The sequence below is a fragment of the Sylvia atricapilla genome, chromosome 2 (assembly GCF_009819655.1).
Source record: "Sylvia atricapilla isolate bSylAtr1 chromosome 2, bSylAtr1.pri, whole genome shotgun sequence".
NCBI lineage: Eukaryota > Metazoa > Chordata > Aves > Passeriformes > Sylviidae > Sylvia > Sylvia atricapilla.
Window position 1 is genome coordinate 75,104,303 of NC_089141.1, and position 26,217 is coordinate 75,130,519.

General features: G+C 43.1%; 2 protein-coding genes across 9 annotated transcripts in view; both read left to right on the forward strand.

Moving 5' to 3' along the window:
- MBNL2 (muscleblind like splicing regulator 2) overlaps positions 1-8,779 on the forward strand; it is a 107,454-nt gene extending 98,675 nt beyond the window's left edge. For 6 of the 8 annotated variants that reach the window (XM_066313460.1, XM_066313452.1, XM_066313456.1 and 3 more), the window contains one exon: positions 5,825-5,967. In XM_066313460.1, coding sequence (XP_066169557.1) covers positions 5,825-5,839 — 15 coding nt within the window. In that variant the 3' untranslated portion in view covers positions 5,840-5,967. Of the gene's footprint in view, positions 1-5,824 lie in introns of all 8 variants that reach the window. The other 2 variants (XM_066313455.1, XM_066313458.1) reach the window with 1 other exon arrangement.
- A 16,866-nt stretch (positions 8,780-25,645) lies between these two features.
- The window catches only part of RAP2A (RAP2A, member of RAS oncogene family), a 30,896-nt gene continuing 30,324 nt past the window's right edge, over positions 25,646-26,217 (forward strand). The window contains exon 1 of the mRNA XM_066313461.1: positions 25,646-25,981. Within this exon, the coding sequence (XP_066169558.1) occupies positions 25,668-25,981 (314 nt within the window). The 5' untranslated portion in view covers positions 25,646-25,667. The remainder of the gene's footprint in view (positions 25,982-26,217) is intronic.

Sequence of the window (26,217 nt, forward strand, 5' to 3'; positions counted from 1 at the left end):
CAAGGCCTTTGTCAGTTTTATGACACCCTGATGGTCAACAGCTTGTGCCTGATGGAATGAAAATGTGCAAGCAGATGTGTCCACTTCAGCGTGGACATCTGGCCCTCAGCCATTTCCAGAGGCATACTGTCAACATATGGGACAGGCAAAACTGGGCACACTCAGATTTAGGGAAGAAAAGAGAGGATGGGCACCAGAATTACCATGTGAGGGAATGAACTATGAGAAAGCCAAGGAAATAGGACCTGCAGTTCTCAGGAAAAACCTGATGCCCTCACATTAGGCCCTGTATGGGCAGGCAGCCATCTGTGGCCCAGACATCTCACTTTGCTATGTTCCAATCAGAGATCGCCTTATTGATGAGCAAAGTAGACAATTATAATGGGGATGCGCTGGATTGATGGCAAAGCAATAAGAGAAAATCCTCCTTCAGCCCAGGATTGAGGAGAGGACTGTGGTTAGTGAATAAAACAAAGTATATATCCATTAAAAGATAATATGCTGGAAATGAGAAGGAGGTTTCAGGGGAATAGGAGTAGCAAAGGAAAAAGTCTAGGCTGCATTTAATGCAAGCAAGAGTTGGAGCTAGCTCAGGTGTCAGCAGTTGAGACAGGGGCAAAACCTGTCACATGGGACAGTGTTGGTGGGAGCCCTGGTGTGGGCAAGTGGAATGTTTGGGATGGTGCTCCATGGAGGTGCTGCTGCAGAATCTGTGGGGAAGAGGAGGTGAAAAAGTCAATCAGTAAGACTATGTAAAAATAAATAAGACCAGGCATAACTGATACAATAGAGATTATTTTCAGTAAGTGTATGAACATTTACTCATCTTTTTCCACTACTAATTAAAAAAAAGTTTATTTTGAAGAAAAGGAACAAGGCACATACCACAAGAGAACATTCTAAGAGAAAATGAAAAATAAAGACATGGAGGCATTTCCCAAAGGCATGGGGAAATATAAATAGTCTTGGGTTCCTTGTCATAAGGAAGAAATACTTGGTGTTACTTTTATTTTTAGAAAGAGGGAGAAGTTATGAGACAGCCTGATATGAGCCGGCTGTCTGAAAATATCTGTCATTTTTAATGTATACCCCAGATATATCTGACCAGTCTGCTACTCATGTGAAAAACATGAAAACAGAAAATGTCACTGTGGAAGGGTTCATCTATCCTGACACAGGTGTCCAAAAGTTAAATACCTTGGTGCAAACTGTTCACCACAGACTCTTTCATTTTGTGGAGGGCAAAAAAGCATCATGAGTTGATAATCTGTCTCATGCTAAAATAAGTTGCCTGAGGTCGCCTAAGAAGATATAAAATGGGTGACTGGCTGAGGCATTCGTGTCTGAAATGCTCTGAGATAAATCTTGTTTACAAGAAACTCCTATTACATTGCTTTCAAAATGGAAGGCTGAGCAGACTAGAATGTTTGCTATGTATGAATTAATTTTTGGAGGGGTAAGTGCTTTGCAATGTAGAGATCAAATACAATCTTAACATCTTCTTAAAATATATTAGGGCTTATAAAGCACACTCTATTTTGGAGTAATAATTTCAAAACTTCTGAAAAAGAAACATGTCAGTGGTAGATGCAAAGTCATGTTTTCCAGCTGATCCACTGTGACAGGTCTTTAGTTGAACAAGAGTTCATGTACACTGAATTCATGCAGAATGGTAAATTTTTTGTATTCATCATTGTATAATAAATCTGGAACTGGAAAATGAATTTAAGTCAGAGACTATAAAGAAGTTTTGTGAATTGTAGCTTCAAAACAGAAAATCTCAAGCCAAACAGTGTTCTTGTAATTCCTAGAACCTAGTCATGATTCTCTGTAATTTGGTCAATTCCGTAAACTCTATCAAGAAAAGCAATAACCTGGATGTCAGAAAAGAGTTCACAAAAATGGAATTGCTACTTTAGTTTAAAAGATTTTCAATTTTACTTTTTAAGTCTCGAGACAATGATTGATCACAGCCACCTTTGCCAGGTCTGAGGAACTCCCAAATCGATTCATTGGCAGTTGGTGAGAAGCTGAAACCAGTGGCAGTAACATCTCTCTTGGTTGTCATTCCCCTGGATGACACTGCAGAACTGTATCACCCTTATGAGCTACCCTGTCTGAATTTTGGGATGTTCTGTGTTGCACAAGGGGCTTAATGACTGTTATGATCAACTCAGAAGTCCTGAAGGTAAAGGTTGAAAAGAGCCATGCTTTGGTAGGAAAGAAAGTCTTGACATTTAGGAGCTGAAAATGTCACCTCTAAAGAGCTGGAAAATTTTAAGGAGCAAATTTAGAAAGCAGTTTGCAGAAATTTAGGTTCACTCTTTGTTCTCTCTTAGTTTCAGAGAGGTCTGAACTACTGAACTCACAGTGTGAATTATTTTAATTTAAAGGGTAGACAGCTTTCTGCCACTTCAAACAGGTACCAAGCAAGAAGATGATGGAGAGGATACCTTTATCTGTGATTACCTCAAAAAAATGGCCTTTTTTGTTATTAAATCTTCTGTGAGGTACTACTCAAGGCTCTGAGTGCCAGGCCATTCTGCTTATGATGGAAATAGTCTTCTTATTAGGTCTTTTACTGCAGCAGCAGCAGGTGTTTTCTGGCATGTCTGTATCCACACCTGTGGATCTTATTGTTCAGAGCATGAGAAAATGCTTTCCCATGCTTGACCTGTAGACCGTTGTCTTATACGATGCACACTCATTGTATAGTCCTGGTTTTCAGGGCTTTTTCTTATATATACTATGGTAGAAGTGTCATGAGATTACATCCTGTTGCTGTGAACTATAATGTTATAACAGTATTAGAGCAAATAGGACAAGTTATATATATGTGCATTTGAGATATAATTCTTCAAAGAGTAGTGAACATGAAGGTGGCTGGACCTATTTACAAGTAATGAGGGAATGCAGACTCTGTAGAAAGCATTTCCAGAGATGTTCCTTTTCCAGTACAGCTTCTCCTTTTTCAGCATGCAAGTGATGGAGCAATTAGCAGCGATGCAGACTTAGATAACCTCTGCCTTCCATCACAGTTTATTACTTCATTTGTAGATTAAACAGGAGAGGTTCACAGTGTGTTTTCCATGTAAAGTAGTTAAGCATTTTATGTTTCTCTATCAGACGCAGTGAAAAAAAAACAGTGGCAGAAGCTGATGCCTGTGCATGTAGCTGTGGCAGAGTTGTGATATCTTTTGAGAAATAGAGTGTGAATATGTAATTAAAGACTACAGGAGACGCTTTACACTTTGTGGCTAAGGTTAAAAAAGAAATGTAGCTCCTCAGTTCTGCAACTCTGCACTGGAGAAGCTTGTTCTGAAGGAGAGACTTGAGGGCTTCTTTCCTAGGAGGACTCCTACGTGTACTAGAAATAGCCGGGTGCAACATGCCCTAGTTACGGCCCTTGTACGAGGGGCGGCACATCGACGACGATGTGGTGGAACAAGCCAGCTCCACAGCCAGTGGCAGCGGGAGTGGCATGACAGCGAGAGCTCCAGCTGCTCCTCTGGCACCTGCAACCCATAAACAGGACATGCTTGCACAGAAAAGGAAAGTGTTTTGTCTTCACTGTTTTCCTGAGTTTTGACAGGAGGAGAGAAAAGGCAGGAATAGGGACACAGCAGTGAAGTCCTTACTTTGGCTTTGCCACTCACCAGAGCAGGGAAGAGAAGGGGCTCCTGCTCTTTCACATTGCCCAGGACCCCTCTGTCCTGCCTGGCACACAGCAGGGTGAGTGGCACTCGGGTTAATCACAATGTCAGGCAGGAATAGTCCTACAATTTTCCCAAGAAACAGCTGGAGATTAGACCCTCTGCCTTCTCTGTCACACATTTTGGGGGAATTGTGAACACCGGCCTTGTGGGACTGTTTGACTAAAGTAATTTTGGCACAAGGGGCAGTTACCTGTCTCCCTGTACTGTGAGGGGAAAAAAAGCCAGAGGAAAATTCAAGTTTATCCCTTCAAAAGTTGGCTGACGATGTAGTCAGCTGCAGTGTCTGAAATTCTGGGATTTTACTGAGGAAGTTTCAGGTTATGTCCCATTAAGTGAGACCTTAGGATCCTTTAAATACATTTGTGTGATTATGGCTAACCCAATATAGCTAAAGCTGCTTTATTAATTACATTGACATGTTGGGTTGTAACATGCTAAAAATACCAGTGCTGGAAATCTTGGTCATTTCTTATTTTCAGCACAGCTGTGTTCTTTATATGTATTGTCAAACTACCATGCTGGAGCTGGACCAGGTTATCACAGACAGAGCATTATTATTTGAGCAAAGGCATTTCTTTGTTATTTCAAAAGGAAACAGAAGATAGGCGATAAGCTAACAAACTCACAATGGGTGGAAGTTCATTAAAAATATATGGCCTTGTTGTGTTCATGATGTATTTAGATGTTAAGTCCTTTGGAGCAGCAGGTGTTTGTACAGTGTCATTACAATGGGGCCTCACGTGTCACCAGATTTCCAGAGCTGATGGCAATCAAGGATGGCTTTTTGGCTTGCTGGCAAGGTCGTTGGGGTCAGGGAGATGGTGCTTGTGTACAGAGAGTGAGGCAGTGCAGCTGTGAGAGGCAGTGGGGTGATGAGCAGGGGACTGGGACGAGCGCCTGCCATGCAGAGCCAAGCGTGTTTCTTTTTGGTGGTGTGTATGTCAGAGGTAGTATGTTGCTGAAGTTACTTTCCAAACACCTTTTTTCCCCCCTTTTAATATAAATATTGCATTAAGCAGTGGTCTAGCTTCATAATACACAAGTAGGTCCAAGTGCTGTCGTGACTGCCTTACATACCACCTGCAAATACAGCTTAAAAATATGCCAAGTGCCAAATGAAACAGGAAGAGCAAGCAATACACTCTTAATTCCTTGACTCGTGCTTAAGACTGGAGCACAGGATAGCAATGGCGTGATAAAATATCACACCCCTGCCTTTTGATATCACTTTCACTGACAGCCATTTCAGGCAGGTGATGGAAATCTGAACCATTTTCCAATACTGTGAGCAGGTGGAGTTGGTTGCTGAGCACATTGTGCATTTAACCTTCGCAATATTGGAAGCAGGAGAGTTTGCACCTGTAAAATGATTGCTTCACCCTCCATTTGAGACACGATGAAGGTAAAGGAGCAAGGTCAGTGACTAGTTAGGTGCACAGAGGTACCACTATGGTAATCCCTCTAGAATCCTTGCTGTAAGGAAGCGTGAGAAAACCTCTCAAGTTCACTGATCTGCAGTTAATTTTTTTAGGGAATATGCAGCTGCCAGAAGTGCATTGAAAAGACACTTTTGCTTCGTGAAAACTCCCAGCCCAGTATGTCTTTTTGCTTGTTAGTGGCAAGGAGCCCTGCCACCACTGTTTCCCCTGATCGTTGCTGACTTTCTGGGAGCACAGTGGGAGCTGGAGAATCCCACCAAGCACTTTGAGCTCCTCTGGGAGGCGCAGGGCTTCCACCTCCACTGCTAGGCAGGGTGCTGAGGGTGCACACCCGGCCTGTGGCCAGGTCCTGCGTTCAGCACTGCCCTCCAGTACTTCAGCACATGAAATACCCCTTCTGGGTGTTCTCATGCACATGAGGACCTGTGTGCAGGGGAAGACAGCCAGGTGTGTGAGACACAAACACCTCCCAGGCAGCCCACGGGACGCTGTCCCACACAGGGCACTGTCCCATACGGGACGCTGTCCCCCACGGGATGCTGTCCCACACGGCATGCTGTGCTGTGTGAGCTGTGCCTGAGCTCCCTGAGGCCAGTGCCGGCCATCTGGGCGCACTGCTCTCCCCGTGTCACCTAAAAGCGCGATCACGCTTTCCCTTTCTCTCAACAGATAATCCTGAAATAGCCGGCAGGAGCGGAACAGAGTGTCACGAAGCCTCCCTGCGGACGGCCAAGCACGGCTACTGTACATACTACCCCGTCTCCTCCTCTCTAGAGTTGCCACAAACTGCATGCTAAGTCAAGAATTTGTTCTTATGGACAAATCAAAAACTCAAAAAAGCTAGTGCTGCTATGTCATATATGAATATTAAATATGGTATGCTTACTATACTCCAACCTAAAATAGTTAACTACCTGATACCAGCTGTGATGTTTCAAGACATAAAGGATAACATTTAGTTTTAAAGATTTTCTAAGCATAGTTTAATTATTGCAAATATTGTTGTTTCTCCATAACTACACCTAACGAAAATGGTCCAGATCAGTTAGTCTTGTGAGATTCCATGTTTATGAATCTTACGAGCTCAGCAATAATTGAGTTGCATTGGCTAAAAACTTTCCCCAGTTGCAGGTTTAATTTTCACCCAAACTATGATTCGGGGTTTTCTTCTGAGTTAAAAAAAAAATCTTGGTTTTGCTCTCTTGGTGAGTTGATTCCAAGACAGAGGAAGTGAAACGCAGCCCGGTGTCCTGCACATCATCCTGCCAATCTGATATTTTTAGCCAGAAGTCCAAAGTAAAGCACAAAGTCTTTAGATGCACATGGTTGGTGTTTGACTTGTATGGAGAAGTTGCATTTGAATCATAGCAGAATAGCAGAAGAAAATTAAAAAAATTTTGCACAGTATGAACTTCATACCCCTTTCAATCCCCAAAAGAACAAAGTCTTGAGAATATTATTTTACGAGTATATTTATAATGTTTTTAAAATAGACTTTGCAGAAGTGCCTAAATTTTGTCACATCAGACTTGATGAAAGTGAGCCTGATGCCAACAGTCAAATCTCACCGGATGCGAATAATCTTTGAAACTCATAGTCAGGTTACCAAAAAGATCCAAGCTGTTAAAAAGTAATTTCTAGAACTGGAAAATCAAACAAAATGAAGCAAAACAAGACCAAACTAACAAAAGAAAAGGCAAAAAAGAAGGCTGTAGATGAAAAGATTGTATGATACTCTAATTTAATTAAAATTCAGCTGAGTCACTGAAACTTCATAGGTGACTTTAATCTAGGCTATTAACTGAACACTAAGAATGTAGAATGAGATTCAGTTTAATAAATCATTACTGTATTTGCATTTTTTTAAATTGGATTATAAGATTGTAACCAGATTAGAGTGGAGAAAAGATAGTTCTTTTAATTGTTTTCCTTTAAAAACGTATTTTATGTCACAAAAATATGAAGATATCTTTAATACAATTATATACATGTTATATATACATACATACATATATATGGATGAAGCAGATTTTAATGTTGTTTACTTTTTTAAATACTTTGTTGATTTACAAGGTAATTATATATGTATAATTAAAAAATTCATTTGTTTGATTTGAGATTTGTTTCAAGCACTATTGTACCAAATATTTCATATTTCACATTTTATATGTTGCACATGTATCACATAAATGACATAGTTTTTAAATTATTGTTTAAAAAACAAGACAGCTGTTATAAGTGGATATTATGTATAATTGTTTGCAGCATAAGTTTTCTATGTGGACATTACTAGTGATTGCAGTATTTTAACTTAACCTCTTCAGATTGATTGTAAACTATTTTAAACTTTGGCAGCACTGCCTGTTCTGAACGACTGAAGGCACTAACCATATTATTATTTGTCTAGGAAATTATTTTCCAGGCTAAATCTTGTTTGTCCAATGTCTAATTACTATCTATTTATATATAAAGCTGGAGATTTGATCATTCGAAAGAAAAAAAAAATAATCACAATTCGGTTGTAAAATTAACATAGTGCTTGTAACGTTGCGTTAGTTTAATTTGTGGAAAAATAACATATCTTAACTTGTTACTTTAGCAGTTAAGGTATCACCATTATATACTATTAAAACACTAATATTTGTAGACTTTCTCAGTCATTATAACTAGGTAGTTGACACTGCAACTTGCCTATATCTGTCAAAGTTGTTTTTATTTTTTTATAATAGTTAATTTAGGCATTTGGGTAGCTTATTGTATAATACTAAATGGTAAATTATCCATGTTTAAATATTTTATGTAGATAACTCTCCAAGACATCGTTTTGTGTGAACTTTTTATGTTTCAAAATTACTGTTATTCTGTGTTTTTTACAATTAATCCAATATTACTATTTTTTGCCCTTGGATGACGAAGCTTCAGATACATCAGGTCTTTCATCCAGATAAACTGACAGACAAAAAGAGAAAATGTATTTTTAATAGGAGATCCACTTTCCGACTTTATGACTTTGTAATATTCCTGAAAACTGTACAAGTACAAACCTATGCTAACAGTAAGGAGGCAATTACAGAGATGTGCAAATACGTGTACAACAGATTCTGCATTTTATTTATTTATAAAGTAATTTTATAGACTATTTCAAAATTTGGGAAGATCTAAAACTATTTTTCTGTATAAATATTATTTGCCAAAACTTTGTTTATATTTTAAAAAAAAAGTCTAAAGAAAATTATTAAATTTTAAATGCTTTGTTTAATTAAAAAAAAAATACAACAAGAAATATAACCCCCTAAAAGAACCATGAGATGGGCCAACACGGAGACAATGAATACTGTAGCTGGGACATGGTTTCAAGCGACTTGAGAAGTCTCAGTGCTTATTTTCTTCAAAGGATACAGCACCTCACCAAAATACCTTTTTGTTTGCCTCTCTCATCCAGCATAATTGACAACACATACAATGAATATTTCGGCAACAGTTAAAAGAAACCCCTCCATTCACTCTTTTCCAGCATATATAATTACTAGTGGTCTGTTAAATAGCCATTCTATTTCTGTTGTGACGTTAAATTCATTCACCCAATGTACAACCACTGAAATAAAAAGAAGCATTTTAAAATGAGAGCGGAGTCGGAGCGATCTTTTCTTGTGGCGCGCTCTGGGAAGAGGGGCCTGGGATAACAAAAAAATCACCTAAAGAAAGTAGAGGAATCTTTTTAAAAGTATTTGGGTTTTTTTAGTTTTTTCTTTAATTGCTTCTTCAGGTAAGAAATCCTTAAGTGTAGTCCCCAGGTGCAGGACATGCAGATGCTGCGTGAGGAAGCCTGTGCCCTTCCCTTCTCCTGCCAAGGATGCCACACGGCTCCAGCCTCCAACAGCCATCCCGAGCCCTTCCCACCCACCCATGCATGCAGGCACTGGTTATCCCAGGGTGTGGCTCGCAATTGCCTGATCATTGTGGGAATTTTTGGCGGCACGTCCTTTGCATCTTCTTTTCTTTCCTACATCTTTTTCTTTCCTACAAGAGTGTTACACCACGAAATAATCCCTGTTATCTGCTAGTTCCTCTGGAGAGAGCAGTATCACAGAGGAGTTGTGTGCCTATGGGCAGAGATTGCATGGGAAGCTAGTGACAGAGGAGGGATAAAAACCTCTGGCTGGCAGCACCATGGTTTCTTCACACTGCCTTCTCTGATTCCTTTTTTAAATGCTTTTGAAGAAAGGAAATACAGTTACTGCGGAATAGAGAAGAGTTTGTGTCATAAAGTTGTCTACACTTCATCAGCACAGGGCTGGTTTGAAAGGAGCCCAGAGTCACAAGTGATATGGAAAACCACCAGGTCAACCAGTCTTTTTGGATGTATCACAAATGTACTGAGCCAGAAGCCTGCTGAGAACGAGTATGTGGGATGGAGAGGAAAAACAGGATGACTTGCAGGGACAGGGAAGGACTGGAGCATTAGAGGGCTGCAAGGGCATTGTAGAGCAGAAGCAGCAAATGATTAAAATTCAGTCCTAATGACTCAGGAGTGGTAAGCCTGTCTGTTGACACTTTCTTATGTTAAACCCCACCCTGGACAGTTGTCAGCTGCCAAGAAGGTCAGGACATGCCACTTTTCTTGTCTAAAAGCTGCTTTGTTTCTTGTCAACTTTGACACTTCCTTGGCATTGGAGAAGTGCTCATGGAAGCTGTGAGCTTTAGGGGCCACAGCAAACCCACAGTGTCTGTACATGTCCACGTGCAGAGCATACCCCCTTCAGATAACATCAGCATTTCCAAAATGAATCAAGTTATTTCTAGAGAAGAGCCTTTAGAACCTTTGGTTTTCCCCCGTGCCATGCACATCCTCATGGACAGTCTGTGGCCACTGCCGTGGGCCTCATGTCAGGCCAAGGGCTGCAGCAGTGTGCTGTGCTCAACACCAGCCATCAGCACACTGCCTGGTGCACACACACCATGCTCGGCCGTGCACCTCCCCTGGCCCCATGTGGAGTAGCCATGGCCATAAGACTTACTCTCTATGTTTTGCTTGGTTGTCAGTTCAAAAGTCTGAAGTAATCTGAGCACTGGGGTGTTTTCACAGTCCGCTGGAATTAAAAGCATGAAACAAAAGGGGATGTGACATTTGAGGGATCAGAGCCTGCTGGGATAGTTTTGCATGTTTGTGTACAGCAAAGGAAGCCAAAACTGGCTGAACCTTTTTCGTGCTGGATGTTGGGAGTGACTCTTGAGCAAGTTACTAAAACAGCAACTGGGTTTTCTTTCAGAAAGGGTTGTTTCACTCCAGACGAGAGCCCAGGAACCACCCAACGTTTCTGTACTGTGGGTGAAAACAGATTAAAGGACTTGTGAGCAAGGCTGCTCAACAGTGCAGGCATTGAATCTCCTGCAACTGACATTTATTGCATGAATTCATGGGACCAAAAAAAAATACCTTGCCTGGAACTGTTGCATTATTGCTGGTATGTAATGTATTCCAGCATATAGATATGGAACAGAGAGTTTGAATATCTGAATATGATATGAATGGATATATCATGGAAATGCATTCTAAATTGTTATTCTGCTAATTCTGTAATTATAGAAACCACAGAAATTGTAGAAAATAAATTACATGTTTAATTACATGAAAATACCTTCTGCTGTAACAGGGGAAAAATACAACACTAAGAAATGTGAAAGGAAGGTATTGGTGTAAGCTGCTCATTCAATGCTGGCTTGCAGTTACATTATTTCCATCAAGGCTTCTTGCAAAGTGAGGAAGGCACTTGGCTTTATGATTTAGGAAAATCACTACAGGAAAGACGCCCTGCTCTTCTCATCTTCAAAGGGCTGGATTTGGATATTACTTTTAAGGAAAGCAAATTCTGGTCAGTGTCTTCCTTAGTCTTAATTGTCACAAAACAGTCAAGGTGTGGCCTGTGTGGCTCCTCAGAGGGCCACCAGACCAAAGAGATGCCAGGATGTGGAGGTGGCAAGGGTGACCACAGTGGTGTCAGGGATAGTCATGCAGATGCTGCCTATGCTAAACCTGAGCTGTTGGTATTTGCCATGACTGTCTCTCCTTTTCATGCAGGGCTAGGAGGAAGAAGTGCTCTTCCTTATGGTTGTAGCCCCTGCACTGAATGCCCATGGAGCACATCCAGAGATGCTAAAGTCGGTAGCTGACAGCACAGTGCAGGACTGCAAGTGGGCAAGTTTTTCACACTTGGAAAACTGCTACAGTGGGATCCAGCTTTCTCTATCTGGCTGTGGAGTCTCAAATGAGACACTGTAGAGTACCCACTTGGCCTCTGCTGCTCCATTCTGCTGCTACGGAGGAGCACAGGTCTGGGTGAGTATGTTAACTTGTCTGCCAGCCAGGTGTGTCAGATACTCTACAACATCTTAGATGAGTTTAGTCAATGAATCCCACCTGTTTTCACAAAGGACAATGGTTTTGATGGCTTTTGAAACACCCATCATACATAAGAAATCACAAAATCATGAGACTGACTGAAAGGGTCTGATAGTTAAACATCCTGATCTTCTCTGTAGATATTTGGACAATGTTCAGCTTACATATTTAAGCTTTTTCTCTCCTACTATGATACCTAGAATTTTTTTTCATACAACTTAGCATGTTCCTGTGCTCACAGATGTAAAGCTAAACAACAGTTCATAAAATTCTTGAGAAACTGATAAAAATAGACAACAGGAATTCAAGCAGTTCTTATGTCTTACCATGCTGTAGGGAGTGACAAAATATGATAAGCCTTTAGGATGTGATACGATTTCTTCAGGCTTAACTTTCACATGGACTTTTTTTAATTATGCCAATGAAGGTGTCATGTTGTCAGTACAACACAGACTGAGTGCAGTTGCAATAGGATGGACGGTCCCTGTATGCAAATAAATTGTTCTTTTTAACATGTGAAATGTTAAAAAGTACCCCACTCTATCCAAATCAGTTATGCTGCTTTAATTTCTGTGTCTAGGTCTTGATAACAAGCTGTCCTTGGACAGGCATTGGTAGAGCCTACATGTTCATTTCTAGGTTTAAGATAAATGATGACGAAAGGCAGGAGTCCTGTTTTGTGTCCTTCCTCAAGCCAGATGGGCTCCAAAGAAAAGCTACATAAGCAAGTACAAATGAAAGAGAGCTCACATGGAAAAAGTGGTCAGCCTTAAACAGATTTTGGTGGACTTTCTATCTACAGAATGGGATAGAAAGTGTTTCCCTTTCTATTGACCTTAAAGATGGCTACTTTATACCCATTCTAGAGGAAATAAATGAGGTTGAACTCTTCTAATTGAAAATCAATGCACTCCTCCACGAGTGTGAACTTTGCAGGAGCAATCACTGGAGGAAGTCCCTGGGCTGGTGGTACTGCCCATTCCTCAGCTGTTATCTTGGAATCCATGGTAAGTGCTTCTGGGCAGCAGTGGAGACTCCGCTTGTGGATGCTCTATCCCTGGAAACATTCAAGGCCAGGTTGGACAGGGCTCTGAGCAACCTGGTTGAGTTGAGGATGTCTCTCCTCATGGTAGGGGGTTGGACTAGATGACATTGAAAGGTCCCTCCCAGCTCAAACCATTCTATGACTATACAGAGAGCCTATAATGCAAATGAAACCAAATTAAATCCAATTGTCAACCAGCTTGGCACTTTCTTACTTGCAGCCACTCTGTTTGCCAGATGTAGCACAGTACAGACTGCCTGAACAGTGGAAATAGTTTCTTCCTGAGCATCCTTTTCTGTGCACAGGCAGAACAGAAATGTGCTTTTACCACACAAAACTCAGGCCTTTTGCACTCAGCCCCAGGTTTCTTGTGTAAGCAAATGGAGAGTGACTGAGGCTTTGCCAGAGGGTAACAACACTGAACTTCTAGGCAGAATTGCTGCTTCTGAAGCCTTTCCTGCTGCCTACAGCGGTGCCCAGTGTGACCCCCTCCTCCATCAAGCTGGGCCACAGAGCAAGGTGCTGTGCATTCTCAATCCTGCCTCCAGCTCCTTCTTGCTCTGGCTTTCACCCGAGCTTCTCTTCTAAGCATACATGCACCATGGGAACCCCATGCCACCTGCTGGCTTCCGTGCCTTTATTTTTGTCTGAGGGTGGTTGTTTTTTCAAAGCCTCTTATTCCCCTTCTCTTCCTTTGACTCTAGAGATGATGTAGGCTTTTACAGCATCCTATGGTCAGGGAGCATGCTGTGGTCCTTGCACCACTGCAGGACTGTAATGGGTGCAATGAACTGATTCATCTTGCCCCCACAGATTGAGCACACTGCCTGAAAGATGAGATTATTTAAGTGATCTATTCTACAGTAATCAAACACCTTTCCCCACCACTACACATGCACATTAATGCGAATCTTTTACTGTTTAGAGAAGCTTCAGGGGGGAAACGTCCTTTTGCTAGTTCAGGAGAAGCATTTGCCAATCCTGTCTTAATTTGTACACAGAGGCTTTTATCTTCACCCACTTGATTTTGCTGGCCTTCCTTAGAAGATCCTTGGATCCAAATTAAGGGCCAATGCTGTTCTTGGCCATACAGAGAAGCTCCTTGCAAAGTTATGGAAGCCCTTGTGAGTCAGTTCCCATGGAATTGACCAAATGAACTTCATTTTCATAACTGAAGCAGGAAACCACAACAGTCAGAGCATTTAAAGGATCATTCAATTACGCATTTGTTTTGCGTGGAAGGTAAGGTGGTGTACGCCTTCCTAGAGAGGATCTGACTTCCATGCAGACAATGTCTCGTCTGCTCTGTCCCAACATTTTGACAAATGGAGCAGGCTGACTGCAAACAAATCTCTACCTCAGCAGCAGAAGCAATCTCTGCTTAATATGATTTGGCCAGAGAAGTTTTCCAGTCCTTCACAGTGAACGTTGTCCACAGAAAAGGTTTTGATGAGAGCTCAGCAGAAGATGCAAAGCAGTGAGGGGGACATCTCGTGGTGAGAAGCCAGCTGCTGGAAACCAAATGCAGCATTATTATTCTCTTCTTTGCATTTCACCTCCATCTACATCAGATGTTCACTCTAAAAGGCATTCCACCTTCCATCTTGGTGGAAAGGACTTCCTTTTAGACCTGGCATTTGGGAGTTTTACATCCTTTATTATTTGTTTCTTCTCTCTTTGTTTTAATTTTAGCCATAATGCAGATGATCTGATGCAATATGAGATCAGCCTTTGGGCTTCGGTGAATACAGCAGATACTTACTCCTGGAGTATCAGAAGAACTGCTTTCAAATCAACGTTTCCTGTGCAATATAATTATTCCTATTTAAATAAAGGACTCCAGAACTTCTACTCAGCACCTCCTCTCTATACAAAGTGAGGCTTGTTTCCTCTTTAAACAGCTTTTTCTGCTCGTCTCAGAAAATACTCCATTAAAACCAAACATTAATCCATCAAAGTGCCTAAAATCAAAGATTGTTTTATATTCTTTCTAAAAGATATAACAATTAAACTGCTCTATTTTCCCTCCCCTTATTGTTACTATTATTACCTCATGAATGCTCCAGAGAGAAACAGATGCATCTCCTTTAGTTTTCAGCTTCTAAGACTTAGCTGGATGTGACTTCATGCTCTAGGAGTCTGTAGACTCAAGCCAATTTGCAATAAAACTAATAAAGAAAATGATCCTGATAAGATGTGGCATTTGTAGAACTTGGATTTAGTTTGCTCAGCAATGTAAATATGTCCCAAGGTGAGTTTTATCTAGAAATGCATCCTGCAGCATCGTGGTGTCTGAAACTCCCATTCACAGGGGCTGATACCCATTGAAACATCCAGAGTTTGTGGTGGGGTCCCTCAGAAGCAAGACCTGCAGCAGTTGAACTTCACTGGGATTAAACACTTATTACTAGAGCTGGATGCACAGCTGATAGGGATAGACTCAGGCTGGATTACTTGAGCAGGGTATGAGGAGAAGCTAGTGTGTGGATTTACGGACACTGCCCATGCTCTGCAGGAGCTGTGGGTAGCTGCTCAGCAGCGAAAAGTACCCCGTCTCACAGAAATGGAAGTACCTCATCTTTTTACACAATATTTTTCTTCCAAGATCCCAAAGTGTGTGTCTGTCTGTGGCAATAACCACAGGGATAATTAGACTGGCTGTCAATAAGCCATAGAAAGTCTTCTCAGGTGCCTGGTGCTTTGTCCAGCAGATTACTAGATTTACCACAGGAGCATCCTACAGCCTTCTGGTAGAGCCAAAGGTAATGGGAAGCCCAAAGAAGAGGATTCAGAGGGACAGCCTGGGGAATGTCTTCATTCTTTCAACACATCCTGTGGCAGAATCCAAACAGCCTCACCAGCTGTCCTCTTCCTGCACATGAAAAATGGTATCAACTGTAAAGAAATAAAATCCAAAGTCCCTTAACCTGTGGCATCAGAAGTAGCAAGACGTCTCTGAGAAGTTACTAAGTGTGAAGACGGAAAGTCTGTGGCCTCTGCAATAAGTCCCGTTACCTTCTTTTTGGGATTTCTTCTGCCAAATCTCTGCTGTGTGACAGCACTGGCATTCCCTGTAGCCATCCCCTTGTGCCATGTTTCCTTCAGTCAAAACACTGAGGAATTGGAACAATGTAAAGACAGAAATATAAAAATGTTATTTTCTACCACACTTGGAAAACATCCCTGTGGAGGACCTGAGGGAGCAGGTGAGTTTCACAGGGCCCTTACAGCCAGCTAGGTTAGAGGGGAGTCTCCTCAGCTGCAGTCCCTTAAGGAGCCTAAGGCTATTTTTAAATCAGTAAAATTAAGAAGTCTGGGGGTTTGGGAGGCTGATTAGCTCCACAGGGCACTTACAGATCTTAGAGGCAGCTGAGGTGAGATAAAGCTTGCCTGCATCACACCTGCCTGTTTCTGCCCTTGGGTGTCCCTTGGCCATTGATGATCCCTGTTCAGCCCAGGGGCTGCCAAAGCTCCTTCTCCTTCAGAAGAGAGACCTGGCTGCATTTGTGTGCCCTAGGCCCTTGACCCTGCAGCCATCCCATTAATTTAATGCTGGTGACACAGGCTCACAACCAGTTGTTCTCTCAGCTTCAACCCAGCCTCCCAGTAACTGCTGCTCAGCCTTTTCTGGTGTCTCTCCACACACGTTTACCCACACGGGCACAGGGCTTGGCTCGCTGCATCTTTCCCATGTTAGAAAAAGCCCAAGACTCTTTTAGAGCATTTTGTATCTGTTTAGAGGCAAACTTTGCAGTTGTTTTGATAAAATAAAAATAGCTGGAGGTTTATGATGATAGCAGCCTGCTGCTATGCCTTCTAGTACAGCAAACCTGCTGCAGGGAAGAATGGCTCTGCGCTCTGCTACTCCTGCCAGGATCATCCCTGGCACCTCCCAAGACTGCTGCATTTTTCCTCTGGATAAAGCTTGGACTGGCACCTTTTGCCAATTCTCAGCTCCCAATGTTTTTCATCACTGCCTTTTCTATCTCAGGGGAAAAATAAAACATTTTTAAAAGCCTGTTTTTCAGGCATTTACATTCATAACAATTTAGCCTGCCCAGCTCCATCCCTGAATGCCCATCCACCCACCCCTGCACAGGTAGGCCAGTGGGAACCTTTTAATTTGCTTTGCCCTGGCACAAAGGAAGCAACTGTGTGGGCACAAGGGCAGAGCTGCAGCACTGCAAGAGCATTTCTCCACCTCCTTCTGTGTCACTCCACAGGCAAGTGAGAGGCTTGGAGGAACAAAGTTTTCTTGTCATGTCTGATGTTCCTCAGAAGGGTTTGCACCTTACTTAGTACTGGAAAGCTCTGCCACTGCCTCTTCTGTCCACCAAAAAGAAAGTGAATTTTTTAGTGCCGCAGTAAGGGGACAGCTCCTCTCTCCATCAGTTTCCATCTGCAAGATGAAAATGGCAACAGCCAGGTCGGGGCTTTGCTGGGGAAAGGTGCAGAGCTGCTGAAGGCCCCCTTATCCCTGCCCTGCTTCACATGATGGTGCTTAAATGAAAGAGTAAAATGTAAGCATAGAGCCAGGACAGTACCAAAGGCATTAATTATTTTGACCCTGGCAGGTTGAAGGCTCTAGTATTTACACAGTGGTCCCACAAATCCCAGAGGTCATCTCCCTGAGTCACATAAACTAATGCAGCTTTAAGATATTGGAGTTTATGCTAATTTATAGTAGTTGAGAAGGCTGAAGGTTTTCAAGTCCATGGAAAACACTGCCGCAAGGACTTCTTGCTTTTTAATCTCCTTTATGTCTTCTTAACTATACACACAGAGGTACTTAAACAACATATGGAAATTGAATTATCACTTTTTAAAATACTACACCAATTTTTCCAGCACCCTCTTAATAATTTTAAAACTTTGCTTATAAGAGTATTTCAGGAAAAGCTAGTCCTTAACTAGACAGGTGGTGGCTGATTTGTATGGTTTAAGAGAACATTACAGGGCCACAGCAACCACTAATTTTGCTGTTCATATCTCCCTCCATGTAAAGAAATAAAAATAAAATTACATCTTCTCTAAAATCAACATGGCACATGCCAACACCCATTTTCACCTCAATGATGATTTTTTTTTTCCAGTGGAGGCATGACCAGACACTAACCACCTTAAGAAGACTGTCATGGAGTAGTTCCAGCATTTTCATCAGTCATCTAATATGTCCAGTATGTTCATCCCAAACCCACAAGAAAATCTTGCTGGAAACTGTCCCAGAAAAGCTATCCTGATAAAGTTCACCTCTGTGCAGTGGGACCAGATCTATATGAAAGTCCCAAAATAATTCTGGAAAAATCTAATATTATGGATTTGTTTGGGACATTTGGATAAATGTCCCAAATTATCTTGCAAGCATCTACCTGCAGTTTTATCAGTTCTCACTGAAGGCTCAAGAGGAAATGCCAAGGGGGGCTGGACCCAATTCTTTGTATTGTTTTCCTTAAGCAAATGAGTTGTGGTTCTTAAAGTAGGATATGGAGATCTCCTGCTTGCATACACCTCCCACTACAACACACCTCTGAAAGGTTGCTTGAAAGCAGGAGTCAGTGTTGCATTCAAGTACAGCATTGAAAACCTAAACAAAGTGTGAGAGCTTTGTACACCTCACAAACTCAGCTCCTTTTAGTTTTTCCTTGCATTAATCTTTTCTTCAGCCTCAGAATGACTTTAGCATAAATTTATGATATTGGGTTGTCTTAAAGCATCAGTTACTGGGATCAAAACCATAAGATTCCAGTTTCTGCTAAAAAAATCCCAACAAGCTATCAGGAAGCAGCAAAAAGAGGCAACAATAACTAAAGACCTATAGTCAGTGTTGGGAGGCAATTATTTTCAGGCCTTTAATGTTTAAATCTGAAGGCCAGCATTTAGTAACTCCTGTGTTGATAAAGATCATACATAAACCACATGAGTCTGAAGCACTTCGTTAAAACTTCCTCTGCCACTAATTAGAGGTTGGGCTCCACAAGCACCTACAAGCAGGAACTCCAGACCTTCCTGTAGAAAGGGAAAGGTTACTGTACAGGTGAGAGCCGCCTCCCCACTCCCAGATCACCCCTGAATTAGCTCCTATCTGTGCATTCACTGAGGGATGGAGGAAGGGAGGGAAGGACCCATGCCTGAGCGGGGCACACTTGTCCACCTCCGTGTGTACAGAGACAGAGTCAGCACTTGCTGGCAAACTGGCAGCTGGGTCTTTTAGAGGCTATCACATCCCCCAGCCCTCCTTAAACCCACCTCTCCATGTCTGCCCATAAAACCTGCCCCTCCCCAGGGACCCTTCCAAGGCCTTTCCCACTGTGACTGGGATGCTTGCCAGAGCAACCAGCTCCACCAGAACAAATGATGTAAATCCAAACATTCATTCAGAACAAACCCATCCCTTTGGACATGCACCAAAATCACCTATTCAGTTTTAGTTCATGTACTAAATAGAATTTATCTAAGTTATGATTGGATTATGTGAAATCAATATTAAATGCTTCCCCTTTTTTGTGAAAAGCATATTGGAAATCTTATTTTAATTTACAGTATAACTCAGCAATTAAGGCATCTCACAATTTCAGTTCTGAGTATTTTGCTAAAAATAATCACATAATAGAAAATATTAACTGTAATATTTATTGACGTCTACAAATCTAATGCTTATAAAATACATGTCCCTAATGCTTATACAGTGATTATTATAAAGAAGGACTTAAAATAAGTCTGACTCAAAACAAAAAAAAGGCTGACTTGTGACAGATATTGCGAAAGTTTTGTATCTTAATAAAAAAAGGCTATCATTGTCTTAACTTTCTCTTCATTCTGGCGATGGAATTGATTTATTTTTAAACATCATAAGGAGAAAGAATGAAAGTCAAATAGAATAATAAATTACCTGGTTTTAGCTTATTTTGCTGTGTTTTTTACATCTTGAAACTGACTGTTTCAATTCTCCTGTTTTGAACATAATCTGAAAAACAGCTATTTAGCTTGTCATTATTAGTGATGAATATTTCTTATAAAACTTAAATATGCAGTGGAATTTTAATTAAAATTAATAGCACCATCAAGGTTTCTCATTAGCTTTATGGGAAGCAAAGAAAACTTTGTTGCAAAATGCCATAATACATCAGCAAAAGCCCACCAAAACCACTGAAAACAGTAAAAATCAGGTCATAAGTTAATTCATACTATTTCCACTTTGATTTTTAGGCACTTTGGGGAATGGTTTGATCAAATTTTCACTATTAATAAAAAAACAGGCCAGGAGCAATAACTCTTTTTTAATTTAACCAGTATCTTCAATTAAACACAATGACCTTAATACATGCCAGGGATGGCCATCTGACTGCATAAAATACTTAAAAAATCATCATTCCTACCCCTCAACAAGTCATCCTCTTCTTTTAACAGTTAACCTGCAATGTTAGGAAAGATCAATGAGAAAGCTGTGGAGATCTGCAGACCTATCAAATTTTGAAATAAACCCGTGAGATTGAAGCCACCTTACTGCTCCTTTCTGCTTAGAAAATTAAATTATGACTGAGAGAAGACTTTGGTATGTCTACTCCTATTGTCCCCATCTCTTTCAAACTGTAAAAAACCGGAAGAACCCAAACCCTGGGGACTGGATCACACAATTGAAAGTGGCAGGTACAGCAATTTAATGAGTATCTATTGGAGGAGCCACAGTAATTGTGTTCACAGTGGTTGTCCTCTCTAGTTGTAAGGTAAAACACATTAATTGAATCTCATTCTGTTGGAATGTAATCTCATTTGTTTTCCCTCACAACACAAAACAGTCTCTTGGGAATCAATAGGTGGGGGGTTAAACTGTTTTAAGTTGAGGATGGTGTTAACTCTGTTTCTCTTTCATGACTGAGCCCCTGGCAGCTAGGAATTATAAAACTATTTGTATTTATATTCTGGGTTCACTTTCTACAAGTTCAGTGAGCTGAAATGGCCCAGCACAGGTGCCAGAGGCAGAATGCCAGTGTGGGGTTGGGCAGAGTTGGGGAGCTAACAGAGCCAGCTTCCAGGGTCTGCTTTCACCCCTATTGATCACATGAAGTACAAGAGACCACTTCAGATTTTGGCTCTCTGATTCTAAATATGCTTAAGTGAAGGCTATAAGCAACTAAAACTGAGCAGAAAAGAGTTGCCCAAAGAACATTTCTGATCATCTGGTTTAAAATCTCCCCACTCAGCATGCTTAGCTGCTGGGAATCCAAGTGCTAAAGTCTCAGTTTTGCCAAGAACTTCCTAGAGCTTACCTGAGCCTTGTGAATTGTCTTCCCAAAACCAGGTACCAGAACTAAAGCATAGGAATACTGATGACCACCACACCTGCTACACTGGATAGATCAGCCTAATTTACCAGCTTAAGGTGCTGAGCCCAGGATGGCACATGGGAGTGAATCCTGCATGTAGGGAACTGTTAGCCCCAGCCAATGCAGACATGTGATGATGACTGTAATTCATCACTGCAGATTTTGACTCTGCCTTACAGTGAGGTCTGTGGAGAGCTGCATTCTCATCCCGGCACAGAGCACCCCTGACTTCAGTGAGGCTAGACACAGACACAAAAGTCATCTCACTCAAAGCTCACACAAGGCTTCACCACTACAAAACTAAAGCACGCTCACCGTACCTTCCAAAACGAGGGCTTAGATTTGCTGAAGAACAAAACAAAAAACCCCAGCAAACCCAAACAGGCCTGAAAGCAGAAAAGTTAATGAAACCTTTCTTCTGTAACGTGCTCTTCCAGTGTGGTACGTTAAATCCCAAATCCTAGTCCCTCCAGCAGGCTGGAGACGGTGCTGGCTGTCACTGATGAGCTCTTGGGTGATCCCGACTGCTGCCAGACATGACAGAGGAGGTCCAGCCTCCTCTGCCTTTACAGGTACACTCAGATAGTTCCTGCTCTCACCTAGAAAGCATGAACAAAGGTGTCAAACATTTACGATTTTGCACTTGGTAAAAGAATGGGACAACTTTACTGCCAGTATGAAAGGGAAAATATCAGTGTGATCACCTGAAAATGTTAAAGATAAGGTAAGCCAAGTCCTAGTTGCATCCTTAATTTGACAACAACTTTATGGACAGTACAAATAATATAACCTAGCAAGAAATATTAAAGACTAAGCAAAATCTTAATCCTTAACCCTTCCTAAATCCTGTAATGACACACAGTTAGGAGAAATCCACGTGATGATGGAACTGCATTGACAGCCTGAATGTCAAAACATGATGGTAAACAAGGACAGAAAATCACATTCTTCTACTAATATGCACTTAAAAGAACACTTGACCATGAGAAACAAATGTACACCAGAGCAGTCTGTAGCATAGATGGCTTTATCTCACACATTTTCTCAGGCTTCAGGATCAGAAGACCATCATCAGCTCTCAGAGGCAGGGAACTACGGATTCCCCCATCTTTCATAGTGCTACACTTCATATCTTGCGACTGACTCTGTTAGTGGTGAAGAATTGGCAAACCCTGCCTTTGAAATGGAAATAGATTTTAGAGGCCATTTTCCTCTTTTAAGTACATAACCTAATGCATAGTCAGAGGCTACAATAGCTAGCAAAAAAATTGCAAACGAGTGTGTTGGTTGCTGCGCAAGATAAAAATTCAATATTTATTGAGAAACTCCAGGCTACCATAAAACAGTGCAGTAAGCCGCAGGCCACTGAAGCTTGAAATAAGACAGCTCGATACAAGACATAAAAAGACTTGAGAAGTGAGCAATAAAAATGAAGTTTCTAAATCCTAGGAAGCCAGCAATAGCCCAGCTGTACAGCACAGGGGGACTAGATGACTCTCGAGTCCCCTGTGAGAAACTACAAAGGAAGTCACACTGGGAGAGCACGCTGTGGGCTGAGATATTTGCCTGGCAAGCCTTGCCCAATTCAATCTTTTATGACAGGAAGTTTCTCTTTCCCTGCAACTTATTACCTTCTTTTTTTTTTCTCCTGTTCTTCAGTAAGGAATAACTGGAGTATAAGCAACATGCAATAAAAAAAGACTGGCGACACCTAAATGACCCCATGTTCTCCATCTCACTATAAATAACTCCACATAACTGATACTGTATTTGTTTTTAGGGCTGAGCCTCCAGCACTTATTAGATGAAATTTCAATGTTGCTGTTCTTGTCAGATGAATTACAATCAGAAATGAAGTTCAGAAAAACAGGGCAATAACAAGATGTTCAGCCTCACAACAGCAGTGGTGAGATCCTTGGGAACAGTCATTTGCCATTCCCTGCATCCAGCACCTCCTGCAGTTGGCCATCCCACATTTTCTTTTACATCCTCCATACTCTATATACACCATTCCTCTGTATTTCCAGTTTCTACATTTCTTAGGTGCCTGCATACACAATTCAGTAAAATAACATTTTGCTGCCCGTCGAATCTAAGAGACTGAACACCCGGTGTAAATCTCAGTGGGAGTATTCCTGTTACCTCTTTCTGAACCTTTGCCTTCTCACCCTCCTCGTCAAGAACCAGCAGTTGACTACTTTTTTCCTGAGAACAACTTTTTTTCTGCTGAACATCAGGCAGTTGCTCTGGTCTCAGGATGAGTCAGGGAGGCCCAAAACTCCTCCCTGCAACACTGATCACTTAAATCTGTTTTGTGAAATTACATATAATCTTCCAATTCTGATGCACAACACATTCTAAAAGCTGTTAGATAAGTCCATTTTCACTGTTCTTCATGGAAGACAAAACCCCCACTGCACTGAGACAGGGCTTAGTTTTCTATCTAGGTGATAATCAGTTTAGATCCGTGCTTTTCCATCAGTGTTGTTCATTAGGTAAAATGCCTCCTTGCTTGAGCTTGACTCCACCCTGCCTTACTGGTTACTCATAACCCTCCCGTGCATTTGCTTTTCCTAGGTTAATCAAACAAACATTCCCAGTGCACTATTGCAGATAAGCTTTGTTCGTCTCCAGTAACCCTCCAGGAAGTACTTCTGTACAAACTCCTCTTTCCTGAACATGATTTATCAGAACTGGATACAGTAAAGTCTCACCATCACTTCCCACCATTTAATACATCAAAATCTCATCCAGAAATTTGGTTGTGTGCACACCAGTCACACTCAGTTTTTTCACAACCACCTTAAATTGGTAGCTTCCTTTCATCGTTGACTAATAAATCCAGGTATTTTCCCATTACTCTGCTGGAGGGTTCCTGGATTCACACTACAAATAGTTAATAATCTGTACATGCAGTATCTTGTATTTTGTGATATTACACATTCTTGTAGGCTCATTTCTAACACTTGAAGGACTCAAGTCACCAGTAGAAATTAGATCATTCACTGGAATTATAACTCACTTCTAATCCGGCTCTGCAATATTTACAAATGTATCCTGACAGTCCTGTAAAAAACTGTCCACCTCTTTGGTACCGATATATTTAAATCCCTCAAATACATATAGTTTCCAGTTTGCTTTGGCAGCTTCAGACACGGGAACTGCAAGAAGCCTGCAAATAATCTTCCTTCTCCTTGATGAACCAAAGCTATTGCCATCCTACTAAGAAAAATTGGTTTTGAAGCTTTGCAATTTAAAAAAAAAAAAATCAAAAACACACAGAAGAAAAGCCAAACAGTATACCCAAGCAAAACACTGGAAAGCTTAAAATACTGCACTTGGCAGGCACTTAACTGAAAGACTCGGACAGGGACAAATGTGCTCCTAAAAGCCCTTCATACATCTGCCACTGCTGGGTTTGGAAACATCAAAAGAAGCCAAAAAGGAAGCAGAACCGGACCTGCCTGGAAAGCAGGCCAACACCTTGGCCCTTAGTTCAGACGAAGACATGACAATGCAGTGGGAAGAACAGCACAACAAGAAACACAGCAACAGGACTGGGCAATTTTCCAACAGCTTTCCAAAAGCATCTGAACAGCAGTCTAAGGGCACTGGTTGACCTTTAACCCTCTAATGAAAACAAAGTCTTTACTCCCTGTATCGAATAGTTCCAACCATTTATGTTTGAGGGAAAAAAAAAAACCAAACAAAAAAAAAAAACAAAACAAAAAAAAAAAAAAAAAAAAAAAAAAAAACAACAAAAAACCAAAGCTTTAAGGAGTCTGTCTCACAGCAGAAAGACAAGAAGACAAGCATACAAGTGTGAGCATCTTTCCGGAGTGATATACCAGTTCCTGGGAGGAACTGTGAATTCCATCCCATCAATCACTTTCCTTTTCCATACTGTTTTGATGGAGCACTTTACCCAAACTGTACTGCCACCTTTTCTGGCCCTCTCTCTGTCAGAAGGGGACGAGAAGCAGGCAGCAAACACCTCCGGCCGCCGCCCGCAGGCACAGCCCAGACCGCAGTGCGTCCAAGGCCATCCACGGCGCGGCTCTGACGACTCGCACCGACTTTTACAGCCAGCAGCGGGATCACAGGGCCGGAAAGGCGGCGGGTTTGAAGCGCCCCGAACTCACCGCGCCGGAGCCGCCTCCCGCCGCCCGGGAAGCGGAACCGCGGGAGCCCGGCCCGCGCTCCCATTGGCTCGTCCCGCCCCCGCGCGTGCCTCCGCCGGCGCTTCCCGCCGGGGCCGGCCCGGGCAGCGGGGCCGGGGGCCGCCGAGTCTCCAGGGCGACGGCGCGGGAGGGGACGCGGGAGGGGACAGCGGGGACAGCAGCAGCAGCAGCGCCGCCACAGCCCGCCGGCATCACGTGCGGCCGCCGCGCCCGGGGGCAGAAGGGGGGCCGCGCCACGTGACGGGGCGGTGCCCGCCGCCTCCTCCTCCTCCTCTCCGCTCTTTCTTCCCCCGTCCCGCCCCGTTGGCTGTTGCCGTGGCGACACGGGAAGGAGGAGGCGGGGCCGCCGCCCCACCCCGGCCGCGCCGCAGCCCGTGAGCGCGGCCCCGCCGCCGGCAGCGCCGCCCAGGAGCCGCGGCGGCGGCCCGGAGCATCCGCCGGGCGGGGAGCGGAGCGGAGGCGGCTGCGGCGGCGGGCACAGGGCGGGGCGGCCGATGGCGGGGGGGTGAGGAGGGGCCGTCGGCAGGTGCGGGTCGGGCGGGCGGTCCGCGCTGGCGGGAGGATGCGCGAGTACAAGGTGGTGGTGCTGGGCTCGGGCGGGGTGGGGAAGTCGGCGCTCACGGTGCAGTTCGTGACCGGCACCTTCATCGAGAAGTACGACCCCACCATCGAGGACTTCTACCGCAAGGAGATCGAGGTGGACGCCTCCCCCTCCGTCCTGGAGATCCTGGACACGGCGGGCACCGAGCAGTTCGCCTCCATGCGGGACCTCTACATCAAGAACGGGCAGGGCTTCATCCTCGTCTACAGCCTGGTCAACCAGCAGAGCTTCCAGGACATCCGACCCATGCGCGACCAGATCATCCGCGTCAAGAGGTGACTTGCCCGGCGGCCGCTCCTCCGGCGGCCGCGCCCGACGCCCACCTGCGGCCCGGCCCGCCCCGCCGGGGCCTGCGGGCCTCCCGCTCCCCCCCTCCGTGCCCTCCTCCCCCGCCCCGCTGCCCGGATCTCCGGCCCGGGGGCTGCCCACGCCCGCTCAGGTGCCTGCCCCGCGGCTCCCTTCCCTCGCCCGCCTGCCTCCGCCCTCCCCGGGCGGCGGGGCATTCCCCATC